The sequence below is a fragment of the Neolamprologus multifasciatus genome, chromosome 19, assembly GCF_963576455.1.
Source record: "Neolamprologus multifasciatus chromosome 19, fNeoMul1.2, whole genome shotgun sequence".
NCBI lineage: Eukaryota > Metazoa > Chordata > Actinopteri > Cichliformes > Cichlidae > Neolamprologus > Neolamprologus multifasciatus.
The window spans coordinates 29,712,403-29,727,439 of NC_140457.1; the positions used below are offsets into that span (position 1 = coordinate 29,712,403).

General features: G+C 42.4%; 1 protein-coding gene and 1 long non-coding RNA gene across 3 annotated transcripts in view; both read left to right on the top strand.

Moving 5' to 3' along the window:
• The first annotated feature begins 1,633 nt into the window (after positions 1-1,633).
• The window catches only part of gabrr2a (gamma-aminobutyric acid type A receptor subunit rho2a), a 61,268-nt gene continuing 47,864 nt past the window's right edge, over positions 1,634-15,037 (top strand). Inside the window, exons 1-2 of one of the 2 annotated variants that reach the window (XM_085142672.1) lie at positions 1,634-2,292; positions 12,037-12,143. In XM_085142672.1, the coding sequence (XP_084998798.1) occupies positions 2,171-2,292; positions 12,037-12,143 (229 nt within the window). In that variant the 5' untranslated portion in view covers positions 1,634-2,170. The remainder of the gene's footprint in view (positions 2,293-12,036; positions 12,144-15,037) is intronic. The other variant, XM_085142673.1, reaches the window with a different exon arrangement.
• LOC146496817 (uncharacterized) lies at positions 2,295-7,844 on the top strand. Its single transcript, XR_014871076.1, has 2 exons — positions 2,295-6,490; positions 6,614-7,844. It is a non-coding gene; the product is annotated as an uncharacterized LOC146496817 (long non-coding RNA).

Below are 15,037 nucleotides of genomic sequence, written 5' to 3' on the forward strand. Positions count from 1 at the left end.
GGACTATGCTTCCTCCTGACTGTCACCCAACAATCCTGTTTACCAGCCGCTTGGGACAACCTGCTGCGTGAGAACTAATGGTGGCCATGCTACATGCAGCCGTACCATCTATAGGGGCCTGGCTAGCTACAGTGGGTGGAGCCAGGTCTCCAGTTCAGCATTCCTGGACTACAGAGTTGTAAACAGGCTGCATTTATGACAAATATCATTATTATTAAAGGAGGCCAATGAGTAGCTAAACATATGACACACTAAGAAGCAGGACAGTGCAGGAGGGACAGGTGAAGAAGCCATGCTGCTAGCGAGTCGGCTACAAACTAAACTAAGCTGACAAATCTCTAAAGACACAGTGATAAATACTGTGAAACAACTAGTGGGTGATTCAGGGGAGAATGCACTTTGGATAAAGCATGTGACGATCACACAATGAAATAAGATGTTATCTGTGAGTTTTTCCTTAACAAACACCACTGTGTGTTGTAACAGGAACAGGAAGTGATGAGGTGTGCACACGGGTGTTCACTGTTCGTAGACTTAAATCACACCTTTCTTGGCTGCTACTTCAAAGCACATTGTGCGCTGTCTGTCCTGCGTGCTGCACAACAACATTCAATATTTAGTATTTACTGCTGTTTACACTTAGCTAGATTAATGCGATGGTGTTGTGTTTAGTATGTTGCTCTGTTTTGTTTGTTTTTTTGCTTGTTTTCTATTCTTTTTCTCTCAACAGGTGATCCCGGAGATATTTTTTCCCCCTTTCTCACTGTCCCTCTTCCCTTCTGTTTTTCTTTTCCTTCCTCTTTCTTTCTCCCTTTCCTATCCCTCAGTCATGTCTGTCCCATCTGTAACAACTGAAAATAAAAGAAAATAAATAACAACAACAAAGGTCGATCAAATGGACCAATATGGCAATGCCATGATGATCCACTTGGCAAAGTAGATCCATTGGGTATCCTTGTTGGTCTTCAGACAACAATTCTGACGGCTACAGAACCAAATGGGACAGGAAAAAAAAAAAAAAAAAGAAAAAGAAAAAAAGGAAGTGATGCTCTAAGGCAGAGAGAGCCAATCCCACGTGAGAGCCTAAAATAAGTGGACTTATCAGTACTGATTTGTTAGTCTATTTTTTGTATGTATGATTGGTCCTAAAGACATACTATTTACTATTATTCATACAAATATATGTTAGCTTTGTCATAGGAGTAGAATTTTGATGGAGCTCCATGTGCAGCATACCCATATGGAAAAGAAATAGTAAAAACTTACATGATTTACTCATGAAAGTGGCCACTTTCTCATTACTTTCATATACTGTTTTAGTAAGTATCCAAAACATACAAGTTCATTTATATATTTTTTCAAGGGATCTTATATCTATTTTCACTCCTGTATGCTTTTCATACAAGTTTCACACAAGGCAGATACAAACTTTATAAGATTTATATATATCTTTTCCATATGGGTATAAATGGTCTCCTGCTAAGTACAGCTGCGAATCACACCAAAATAAGATATCATGTGACTTGGTGGATATTTCTGCCCAGATCCCCAGAAATGCTTCAGCCAGCATTGAATGGTTGCATTTAAAATGTTCCAACATGTCTCTGAGCTGGGTGAAACGTGATTCCTGTGATGAGGTTTTTATTTATTTTTTATTTAGAGGGGGTTATAATCTGGCTCTCTTGTGTCATACCAAGCAGCATAATCTCTCTCTCGCTCTGTGTGTGTGTGTGTCTGTGTGTGTGTGTGCGCGCGCGCGCGCCCGTGTGAACTGTCTTTGTGAGAACCGTCTTGACGTTTGTGGTGGACCTTTTAAGAAAGGCAGAAAGTAATGTTTAAGGTTGGAGTTAGCATAGATACAGGGAATTCATTATCTGTCAGTCCTCACAGTGGCAGTCTTACTTGTATGTGTGTGTGTTTCCTCTCGGTGCATGCAGGCTGCAGATGTTCCTCTCGCGCTCTCTCGCTCGCGGGAAATAAGTGCAGGCAGAGTGCAGGATCACACACAGACACGTTCCTCTCCAGCTGCCTCGTGAGGCAGAGTGTGATGCCATGAGCGAGACAACGTCCATCCTCTGCTGACAACCATGAGCAACCGACTGATTCCTGCTGTAATGAACCGTCTGAAAAGGACTTTTAAGGGACTCGCCGGTAGATTCACGCAGTCAAGATGCGTTATTTGACCAAATCTCTGATTTTATTTCTATGTTTTGCCATTACCGGGGAATGTTATAAGCACGGTCACCGGGTGCGAAGGTGGGCCGGTACTGGGGAGACCCCAAAGCATGGCACGTAAGTGAAAAATACAGAGACAATCAAAGCACGATTAACACGTGGAAATGTGGGTGACTCATCTTAGTAAATTATACGTTTAACAAAACTGTTTATGTCACAAACAAATGTGTTAGTTATCTTACATTAGATATGATGGTTAATGTAGACGCTAAAGATTAATGGATGGCGTGTGATGTTAGAAATATTTAATCTAAGGCGACACTAACCACAGCTGCTCTACCTAAAATCAGTTGAAATTATTTCGCAAAGAATGGTGTATATTTGATCAAAATGGTGCATCTGAGTTGAAATTAAAGGCTTTGTCGTTGATTTATTTTAGATGTAAATAGTGTCTTTTAAAATCCCTGAACTTTGTGCACTGCATCAATAAGGTGTGGTCAGAGCTGAATGTCAGTGTGATTATATCTCCTGCTTATGATTATTAATCATTGTACTGGTTATTTTGATTATTTATGACTATTTATTCCTATATATGGCTTAACAGCAATCTATGGACTGCACTGACTATCAAAGTGCGCTACCAAACCTGTGTTCGCTGAATAATGCTCTTAATAGAAATATCGGAATTAGAGACTTGTTCAAGGATGCACTGAGAGGTCGTTAGAGACCTCTAAAGAAGAAAAGCATCTGTAACTTGTTGAATTGCATAAAACAGCAAACAGACAGAAGTAATATAGTGCACATGGTGTGATATTGATATATGGTTGCAGGAAATAATTTACAATACTTTTCTATATTTCAACAAAAATATAACCAAAACATCATCAGAGTTTTATACAGATGCTAAAAGCCAATGCAGAGATCCTAGTTGAATAAAATACATGACAATATTGAAATTGGACTGGTTCTTATGTCCTGCTTTTTTCCTTGCTTGACCATTCGTTTATTCCATTCCATTATACGTGCTTTATATATATTACATCCATTAATACAAGCATTTTTTTCTATGCCTGAGTGCTTTCTGTATAGCATTCACAGACATTGTGGGGTGGCTGTAGCTCAGGTGGTAGAGCAGGTCACCTACTCACCGGAAGATTGGTGGTTCAATCCCAGGCTCCTCCAGTCTACATACCAAATATCCTTGGCATGTAACCCCATGTTGCTCTCCGATGCATCCATTGGAGTGTGAATGCAAGTGAATGTTGGATAGAAGCACTAAAAACCTTAGATAAAGTGCTTGTGTGAGCAATGGGTATGATTGGGTGAATGCACGAGTTGAGTGCGCTCAGTGAGAGTAGAAAAGCGCTATATAAGAACCAGTCCATTTACCATTTATATTCTTCTATCTGAGAGCAACTTGGGGGTTTTGGTAGCTTGCCCGAAGACACGTTGGTATGTAGACTGGAGCAGGAATCAAACCACCAATATTCCAACTAGCAGATGACCTGCTCTAGCTCCTGAGCCACAGCCATCCAATCCATCAATGGCCATGATTAGTGCCTCTTTGCTGTCTTTCAGTCCAGCTTTGACCAGCCACTGGTAGGACTTCTGGATGTCAGACACTTCCTCTATCTGCCAGTGGTACATACCGTGCAGGGGTCTATCCTTTCATGATGTGTTACGTTCCCACATGAAAGCTAGGCGAAGAGGGTGGGGGACAGTAACAGTTGGATCCGGGTTAAAATAAAAAGAACGCCAGGCAGAGGTATTTAACACAAAATATATCTTTATTATAATCAATTACCTCAATATTCATATAAACAATAACAACAAAAAGAGACAGCAACACTGCTTTAATGATAAATCAGACAAGCCAACCCAACGAGATGGTGACCACTTCAACAAAGAAAACAACTATAAGCCTTCAACAGAAAAAGACAGCAATGCTGCTATTGGCAATAACCAGGCAGGCCAAACAAAATAATGGAGGCCGCCGTCACTTAAGTGAAACCACTGCTCAGTTAAGAGCTACTCACAAAGAGCCACGCATGGTGGGGCTGGTCACACACACAGCAGGCCTTTTCCACACCTAGACCAGACACACACTGACCAGCACAGAGGAAATCCACCAGAAGCCTCTCCCACATCCACACTGCTCTTCTCCAGCTTGTATCACCTCTGAGGGCAGATGAGCAGCAGGTGTGTCCTAAAAGAGAAGGCAGGGGCTCAGAGTAGAGGAGGAGGTGGAGAAAAAACACCACACCCACACAAGGGCAGTTTCAGGAGGCCCAGCTAGGGCCGTAAGACCCCCTCCCATAAATACAAACCAGTGGTTTGTCACAGAATGTCCTGCACAAATCTTAAATCTATCACCTACCATGCACCATAATAACGGTTAGGCATACCCTGCCAAATCTGCCAAGACCTTTTTGATGGGTTGAAAACACTGAATGGGGTTGGCTCAAGTCCCTCAACATAGTGTCCCAAGTGACAGCCAGATGTTTTTTGAGCCATCACATATGGAGAACCCGTCAGGCAGCTAGAAGGCCTTACAGCAACACTTCTCTGATGCTTCTTCGCTGGGTCAGGGCGAAAGGCATGCTGGTTAGCCAGAGGTGCAGGTTGGAATGGTTGTGTCGCACACAATCTGTCACACTGTAGGTCATCTGGACGATGATCAACAGGTGGCAGCTCAGAATTAGGCTACGTTCACACTGCAGGCGAAAGCGCATCAAATCCAATTTTTTTGACCCTATGCGACCCATATCCGATCATGGTATGACAGTGTGAACGGCACAAATCCGATATTTTCAAATCCGATCTGGGTCACTTTCGTATGTGGTCCTGAATCCGATACATATCCGATGTTTTAGAAAGCGACTGCTGTTTGAACGGTCATGTCGCATTAAATCTGTCTTTTACGTCACCGACACAAGACAGACGCCAATTATCAGCTCCGGAGAAGCGCCCGAGAAGACATCGCGAACGCTTCCTGGCCATCCGGTGTAGATGTCAGTGAAACTGTTGGGAAGACAACGTTGGAGAAACGTGAACATTTTATTTGTACTGTATAATCTGCAGATTCTGACAGAAATCTGCAACTATCCTTTGAAGCACTGCTCCTCTCTAAAACAGCAATAAGGATCATTATTAGGTTATTTACATTATTATGTAAATAACAAAATAACTTAAAGCAAAAATTGGGAAACGTAAAGTCCGAAGTCTTTATATTAAGGGCCATCAGTCAAACAATACTGTTTGCTCTGGGTCTAAACAGAGCGCGTTGTGTGTGAGGTCTTCTTTTGCGCATGCGGCCGCTTTGAGCGTTCACACTAGAGCGCGTTTGCTGTCGCATTTTATTTGTAGTGTGAACGAGCAGACAAAAAAATTGGATTTGATCAAAAAATCGGAATTGAGCATTAAGACCTGCAGTGTGAACGTAGCCTTAGTTGACCTCTGACATTCACCAAATGACACCACTGAGCAATTATGCTCCAATTGTTGCCTATGACTGGCAACCTTGTCTGTGAAACACAGTTCACTCTTTTGAAAGCAGATCGATTTTGCTTTGAGTTGGCTTTTGAACAGTGAGCAATCAGGTGGCCAGGTTTGTGGCAAAAGAAACAGAGATTTATTCTGGATCTTGAAACCATGCCTGCATTAGCTTTGTTAGCAGGCACACTCCTAGCCCTCGAGACTGCCTGTTTCTGTTTGTAGGTCTTACAATTTGCTACTAAATGGCCAGATTTAAAAGAGTAAAAACATTTCCGGTCTGACCTGGGACAAGGCACACGCATCTCCCCCCTTGTGACTTGTCACCACTAGCACTGCTAGCCTTCGCTAGTGTGACGCGTCGCTCTTGCTTAATGATACTGGCTTTATGGACGAGTGCGAACTCATCAGCCAGTGTCGCGGCCTGCTGCAAAGTGGAGACTTTCTGTTCATTCAGATATACTGCCATCCGCTCGGAGATGCAGTTTTTAAATTCCTCAATGAGAATTAACTCCTGTACCAAAACTAGGTCTGCAGCTTTACAGACCATACACCATTGGTTAAGAGGACACTCTTTTCCCTCGCAAAATCCAGGAAGGATTGACCCTGCACCTTCCTGTGCCTTGCCCACCAGCTTGCACTGCAGCAGGATGGTCCACGCATCCCGCGGCCAACGCAAGGGATGCCGCAGCCAACGCTTATCAGTGTAAATGTATATGTGTGTGTGTCCATAGTTCAGCTGAGACAGTGTCCTCCGCCCTATCAGGCTAAGTAAACAGTCTTCCAGCCAACCCAGGTGGCCTTGCATAGAGTGGGAAGAACAGTCAACACACAGTCGTTACCAGGGAGTTTTTGTTGGGCTCCAGCCTTGAGCCCACAGCTGGCACCGAGGGGGTATCCGCATTTGATGTTGTTGATGTTGTTGATTTTTCTTTTATGCGAGCAGCTCATGAGAATTTCATAGCTGTTCTTTAACACTCCGACACTGGTCTCTCAATCTCCCGTTGGAGAACCGTGAGCTTCTCCATGATGTTTTCAAACTTGCGGTCCGTGGTCTTGTCATTCTTGTGCTCAGAGAGCCGATTCTGAGAACTCGCGACTGCAGTGAGCTGTTCCACGATGTAATCCAACTTTCGCTCAGAGATGTTATTCTGAGCGGACTTTTCCTTGATGTAACCCAATATACAACTCGAACCTTTAGCTCCCTCCACATATTTTCTATGGGATTAAGGTCTGGAGACTGACTAGGCCACTCCAAGACCTTAATATGCTTCTTCCTGAGCCAATTCATTGTTGCCTTTGCCATGTGTTTTGGATCATTGTCATGCTGGAATACACCACCCACGACCCATTTTCAATGCCCTGGCTGAAGAAGGAAGTTCTCACCCAAGATTTAATGGTACATGACCCCATCCATCCTCCCTTTTATGCAGTGCAGTTTTCCTGTCCTCGTGGCAGAAAAACACCCCCAAGTATAATTTTCCACCTTCGTGTTTGAGGCTGGGGATGGTGTTCTTGAAATTATAGGCAGCATTCCTCCTCCTACAAACATGGCAAGTTGAGTTGATGCCTATCATCAGAAGGCATAGCATAGAGTTTCACTGCTATGCAGATGACACACAACTTTATCTATCTCTGAAACCAAATAACACACCAATTAGTTAAACTGCAGGAATGTCTTAAAGACATAAAGATCTGGATGACCTGTATTTTTTTGCTTCTAAATTCAGATAAAACTGAGGTTATTGTAGTCGACCCTGAAATAGAAATATGGTATCTAACCAGATTCTTACTCTGGATGGCATTACCTTGGCCTCCAGTAACACTGTGAGGAACCTTGGAGTCATTTTTGACCAGGACATGTTCTTCAACGCACATATTTAATAAATATGTAGGACTGCTTTCTTCCATTTGGGCAGTATCTCTAAAATTAGAAATATCCTGTCTCAGAGTGACGCTGAAAAACTAGTTCATGCATTTATTACTTCTAGACTGGACCAGTGTAATTCATTATTATCAGGATGTCCTAAAAACTCCCTGAAAAGCCTTCCGTTAATCCACAATGCTGCAGAAAGAGTCCTGACAGGGACTAGAAAGAGAGAGCATATTTCTCCTATATTGGCTTCCCTTCATTGGATCCCTGTTAAATCCAGAATTGAATTTAAAATCCTGCTCCTCACGTACAGGGTCTTAAATAATCAGGCCCCATCTTATCTTAATGACCTTGTAGTACCATATCACCCCATTAGAGCACTTCACTCTCACGCTGCAGATTTACTTGTTGTTCCTAGAGTATTTAAAAGTAGAATGGGAGGGAGAGCCTTCAGTTTTCAGGCCCCTCTTCTGTGGAATCAGCTTCCAGTTTGGATTCAGGAGACAGACACTATCTCTACTTTTAAGATTAGGCTTAAAACTTTCCTTTTTGCTAAAGCATATAGTTAGGGCTGGACCAGGTGATCCTGAATCCTCCCTTAGTTATGCTGCAATAGACGTAGGCTGCTGGAGGATTCCCATGATGCACTTCATTCTTCAATCACCTTTCTCACTTGTGTGTTAATTGGGTCTGCAACCCAGTGTTTTGTGGTTGTGGATTAATTTATATTCCTTGATTATTGTTATTCACGGCTTTGATTTTCTCATTATCATCTTCTGCTTATGTTTTATTTTTAGTTCCTAGAATTTAGGTTTCTGTTACTTTGTCTTCCCTGTGTCCCATTTCTAGTCACTCGTCTCCACGTTCCCTCTGTTTCCCATGTCAGTTGTGTTTCTGTGTCTCAGAGTCTAGTTTGTGTCTTTGTGATTGTCTCATGTTTCCTGTTTTACTTTGACGGTCCCACTGTATCTAGTTTTGCTTCTCCTTGTCTCATTATGTCTATTCCCCTCCGGTTTCCCATTCCATCATTACTCCCTTATGTATTTAAGCCCTGAGTTTGTCGTGTTTCTGGTCTTTTTACACTTCTAATTTCTCAGTGTTTTATCCTTAAATTTATGCTCTAGGTTTTTGGTTTGTTTTCTGTAAGTTACAGTGGGGCAAAAAAGTATTTAGTCAGCCACCGATTGTGCAAGTTTCCCCACTTAAAATGATGACAGAGGTCAGTAATTTGCACCAGAGGTACACTTCAACTGTGAGAGACAGAATGTGAAAAAAAAATCCATGAATTCACATGGTAGGATTTGTAAAGAATTTATTCGTAAATCAGGGTGGAAAATAAGTATTTGGTCACCTCAAACAAGGAAAATCCCTGGCTCTCACAGACCTGTAACGTCTTCTGTAAGAAGCTTTTCTGTCCCCCACTCGTTACCTGTATGAATGGCACCTGTTTGACCTCATCATCTGTATAAAAGACACCTGTCCACAGCCTCAACCAGTCAGACTCCAAACTCCGCCATGGCCAAGACCAAAGAGCTTTCGAAGGACACCAGGAAAAGAATTGTAGACCTGCACCAGACTGGGAAGAGTGAATCTACAATAGGCAAGCAGCTTGGTGTGAAAAAATCAACTGTGGGAGCAATCATCAGAAAATGGAAGACATACAAGACCACTGATAATCTCCCTCGATCTGGGGCTCCACGCAAGATCTCATCCCGTGGGGTCAAAATGATCATGAGAACGGTGAGCAAAGATCCCAGAACCACACGGGGGGACCTGGTGAATGACCTGCAGAGAGCTGGGACCAAAGTAACAAAGGTCACCATCAGTAACACACTACAACGGCAGGGAATCAAATCCCGCAGTGCCAGACGTGTTCCGCTGCTGAAGCCAGTGCATGTCCAGGCCCGTCTGAAGTTTGCCAGAGAGCACATGGATGATACAGCAGAGGATTGGGAGAATGTCATGTGGTCAGATGAAACCAAAGTAGAACTTTTTGGTATAAACTCAACTCGTCGTGTTTGGAGGAAGAAGAATACTGAGTTGCATCCCAAGAACACCATACCTACTGTGAAGCATGGGGGTGGAAACATCATGCTATGGGGCTGTTTTTCTGCCAAGGGGACAGGACGACTGATCCGTGTTAAGGACAGAATGAATGGGGCCAAGTATCGTGAGATTTTGAGCCAAAAACCTCCTTCCATCAGTGAGAACTTTGAAGATGAAACGAGGCTGGGTCTTCCAACATGACAATGATCCAAAACACACCGCCCGGGCAACAAAGGAGTGGCTTCGTAAGAAGCATTTGAAAGTCCTGGAGTGGCCTAGCCAGTCTCCAGACCTCAACCCCATAGAAAATCTGTGGCGGGAGTTGAAAGTCCGTGTTGCTCGGCGACAGCCCCAAAACATCACTGCTCTTGAGAAGATCTGCATGGAGGAATGGGCCAAAATACCAGCTACTGTGTGTGCAAACCTGGTAAAGACCTATAGTAAACGTTTGACCTCTGTTATTGCCAACAAAGGTTATGTTACAAAGTATTGAGTTGTATTTTTGTTATTGACCAAATACTTATTTTCCACCCTGATTTACGAATAAATTCTTTACAAATCCTACCATGTGAATTCATGGATTTTTTTTTCACATTCTGTCTCTCACAGTTGAAGTGTACCTCTGGTGCAAATTACTGACCTCTGTCATCATTTTAAGTGGGGGAACTTGCACAATTGGTGGCTGACTAAATACTTTTTTGCCCCACTGTATATTATGAAGGATGTTGGGGTTTTTTTTGTTTTTTTTAGCAAATAAGGTTGCCACTTTAAGTTCACCTTTTGAGTTTGAGTCCTGCATGTGAGTCCACATCCTGCCTGCCAGATAGACCTCTGCATTGAAATGTACTTCTTATTAATCTCTAGCTCTCTTCCACAGCATGTCTTTTATCCCGTCTTCCTTATCTCACCCCAACCTGTCAAAGCAGATGGCCCGCCCCTCCCTGAGCCTGGTTCTGCCAGAGGTTACTTCCTGTTAAAAGGGAGATTTTCCTTCTCACTGTCAACAAAGTGCTTGCTCATAGGGGGTCATGAATTTTGGGTCTTTCTCTGTATTTTTCGCTGGGGCGACCGTGGCTCAGGGGATTGGGAATCTCATCTGTAACCGGAAGGTTGCCGGTTCAGTCCCCCTGCTCTCTCTGTCCTGGTCGTTGTGTCCTTGGGCAAGACACTTTACCCTACCACCTACTGGTGTTGGCCAGAGGGGCCGATGGCGCGATATGGCAGCCTCACTTCTGTCAGTCTGCCCCAGGGCAGCTGTGGCTACAACTGTAGCTGCCTCCACCAGTGTGTGAATGTGAGAGTGAATGAATAGTGGATTTGTAAAGTGCTTTGGGTGCCTAGAAAAGCGCTATATAAATGCAGTCTATTATTATGTATTATTGCAGGGTCTACCTTACAATATAAAATGCCTTGAGGCGACTGTTGATTTGGCGCTGTATAAATAAAATTGAAAAAATTGAATTGAATGCCAAAGAGCTTGATTTTGGTCGCATCTGACCATGACCATCTGCATGAGCTTGTTGTCACATCATCCCTCGTAGCTGTGTGATTTCCTGTGCTCCGTGTTCCTTTGTAACTCCTAGTTTTCCATTCCCTAGTCTTAGTTTCAAGTTTTCCAGTTTAGTATTCTATGGTTTTTCAGCAAAAAAAAGCTGCCTTTTTTAGTTCATCCTCATGTGTACCAAGTCCTGCATTTGGGTCCTAATCCTGCCTTCCACACAGTGGAATCACGGCACTGGGAAGGTTCACCTCTATTCCTTGTTTTCTTTATTTGTGCATAATGGCTCTCACTGTGGAGTTCTCAAAGCCTTACAGATGGCTTTGTGATCCTTTCCAGACTGATAGAAGTCTGACTTTATTACTCAGCTGTTTCTTTAGATCGATGATACTTTTTGAGATCTTTTAGCCTGCTTCACTTTGTCAGACATGTTCTATTTGAGTGATTTCAGGACTTAGCTTTCCAAAAAATGTGGACAATTACAGTTCAATCCTGATTTAACAAGCGGGGCAATTACTTTTTCACACAGGGCCAGGTAGGTTTTCTCCTTTTTAAGCCACAAATGAATGCTCTAACAGAGTCATTACAACACATAAGTGGCTTGAGGCAACTGTTGTTGTGATTTGGCACAATTTGAATAAGACTGAATTGAATGTGTAAAGCAATACAATACCCCAGCATGGCCTCTACTCAACAAAAACACAAATACTGTAATTGTACAAACAGTACAAACAGTAAACTCAATCACTCTGGCGTCAAACAGAGTGACTGATTTGCTTACATTGAACTGAACTTTTCAATCATCAATCATATCGGCATAAATCAGTTCATACATTTCATATTCAGTGCATATTATTTTGTACCATTCTTCCCTGTGTGCATTATTTTTTAATTCTCAATAATCAAAACTGTTTAAATCAGCTATCTGACAGTGAATGTCATCCTGCTGTAGCTCCTTGTCAAAGAAGCCTCCAGATGTGACGAAATCTCGCAAAATGAAGACAGAACACCTGCTCAAAGTAGATGACCATGACTTCACCATGAGGCCAGCATTTGGAGGTAGGTGTAGAAATTTCTGCTTTTGTTTGTCTTTCACATAGCATTCGATGTTGATTAAAAGTCAGGGTTGAATTACATAAGGGATTAGCATTGAGCTGCTTCTTGCAGTGGTGATGGACAAGTGTCTATGATGTTTGCAGAAAAATTGTGATCTGTAGTGAGAGTAGGGAGCAGGTAAAGAGAGTGTCAAGAGTATGGGGTATTTCTCCTGTTGTTGTGGACTATGTGGTCCCTGGGAGGTGTTCTGGGCATGTCTCACCAAGAGGATGAAACCCTCCATGCATGGTAATACGCTTTTTCAGGTTTGTGCATGATAGGCCATAAGTGTTGATTGCCCAGATCTTGTAATTCTCACAGGAACACATGGTAGGTTATTGGCCAGTAGTTGATGGGACCTTCTGGGGATCCTTTGGGATCAGAACTTCAGTTAGCCATTACTGGTTTATTTGTTCTACCAGAGGCTACTGGATCCTTTTCAGGGAGGTTGCTGTGGTCTGCTCTTAGATCCACTAGCCACGCTTTTCCAGTATTGCTCTGTCTCCAGCCTTGGTGGGGCTGTTCGCATATTGTTGCCCTGCCACTGAGAATACACCTTAGATAGTTCAATGGAGTACAGCTGGTTTATTCTCCTGCCTCCTTTCTCCTTTAACCTCTATAAGTGACTGGCCAAGGCTGAGAGTCTTTCCTTGGCAGTCTTCAACGCCTAAGGCATCGACAGCTTGCTGTACTTCTTAAGCAACCCTTTCTTCATCACACCTTTCTGCAGTATCAATAGTTGGCTTACTTCCCTCCACACTCTCCTCTAGTCCTTTTCTCCATAGAGGGTACTTGTGGCAGTTTGTCTTATAGCCAATCATCTCTGTGATCACTGCTGCTTTGGTGTAGATCAGCTGATTGGTTTTGGTGATGGTCACAGTAGGTGTAGTCTGCAATGCTGCATTCACGTCCTCTAGTAGACCTTCAGAGGATACGTTATATAGTCTTGGTAATCTGCCACATAGTGTCCAGGTCCAGCTTTCCTTTACTTTCCTATCTCTCAGGTGAGCAGCTCTCACACTTACCTTCAGTTGTTAACCTTGGTATCAAATCTTGGCTGGGGTTGAAATCTCCCCACTGACCAGACGTCCTGGCTCCCCTTGTTGTAGCATTTGTGTTGTACCTTCTTCCAAATCTTGGAACACTAAGCTACTTGTTGAATTCACTGTCAGTCCTGATGCTGGGTATCAACGCTTCCATAGGTCTCACATCCTCTTCATGTAACTCCCTTCTTATTCCAGTACCCCACTACTCATCATTGTGTACAGGTTCCCCAACACCTGAGTCAAACCTTGTCACACAATTTTTTTCCTTCTGATGTTTAAACCTTTTTGAGTTACTAGTTAAAATCTTTTTTTTAATCTACTTGTAATAGGTTAGATAAACACAATAATATTTAATTGATATACTTGAATATATACAGAAATTTACGCTTAGGTCTTGGTGGAATTGTGTCTCTTTTCCAGAGTCCAATTTTTGTGGTCTCCTTAAAAGTCAGTGGAGATTTTATTAAGTTATTTGTACGTTGTATGTAAGCCTTCATGAGTCAAAGCTTTAACTGCCAGTAAAGTACACTTTTCTTCTTGATACAATCCCACTGATTTTCCTATATCACCATCTGGATGGGGCCAAAGCCCATGACTGGCACCTATTTATTGACTTTTCTTCAGCATTTAATAATATCCAGCTACATCTCCTAGCTGATAAGCTTCTTAACCAGTTTAAACTTGATTTTAATCTTGTTGGTTGGATTTTAGACTTTTTAACTGACAGATCTCAGTGTGTGTGACAGTAAACAGCTGTTTTTCCAATCAGCTGAATTCTTCCACTGGTTCACCACAGCGTTGTTTTCTCTCTCCCCCGCTATATATTTTGTACACTAATGACTGTCGTAGTACACAGGCTGAAAGGCATTTCATTAAATATGCAGATGACACAGTCATTGTAAGTGTCCTTCATGGTGAAGAGTATTCCCATGGACCTGCTGTGGATGAGTTTGCTTCTTGGTGTGATCAGTCCTTAAAGATCAAAACCTTACAAACTAAGGACATGGTAATTTACTTCAGGAAGCCCCCCTCCAACAGTAGTAAATGGTGCAGCCACTGAACTGGTGGATAGTCATAAGTATTTGGAGGTTGCTCTTGATAAGGCTGTCCTTTGAGTCACATTTTGACACTACAGTGAAAAAGGTAGAACAACGATTGTACTTTTTAAGGAGATTAAGAGATTTTAACGTTTCAGATCGCAGATGATTACCTTTTTTATAAAAGTTTTATTGAATCTGTTTTAATCAGCCCGGTGCTGAGGAAGGCAACCTCTGTTATGTCATGTTCAGACCATCCTCTCTTTAGAGACTTTCACCTGTTTCCCTCAGCTCGCTGGTATAAAGTCCCGCAGGGAAGACCAAGAGACATAGAGTGTGTTTTATACCTGCTGCTATTGTTATGCTCAATAACACTAAGCCATAAGCGTTGTTGCCATCACTACTGCACATTGCACTTTGTTGATGCTACTGATAACATTTGGGATGTTTGTTTGTGTGTGTGTGTGTGTGTGTGTATGTGTTATTGATGTGTTGACAAACTACAAATCAATGTCCCATTGGGGGCAATAAAGTTACCATTCAAAGATTCAAAGTGTTTATTGTCATGTGTACAGAAGAAATAGCATTTCTCTGTGCAATGAAGTTCTTCCTTTGCTGTCCATACACAAATGCCAAGTTAGGTAGGGTTGAAGGAACAAGATAAATAAGGATAAAAATAAGGATAAAAAATATTGAAAGATAAATAAGTACAAAATAAGTAAATGAAGACAAGTGAGGTATGTAAAAGGATGTACAAAGGAGCTTAATGTGCAAA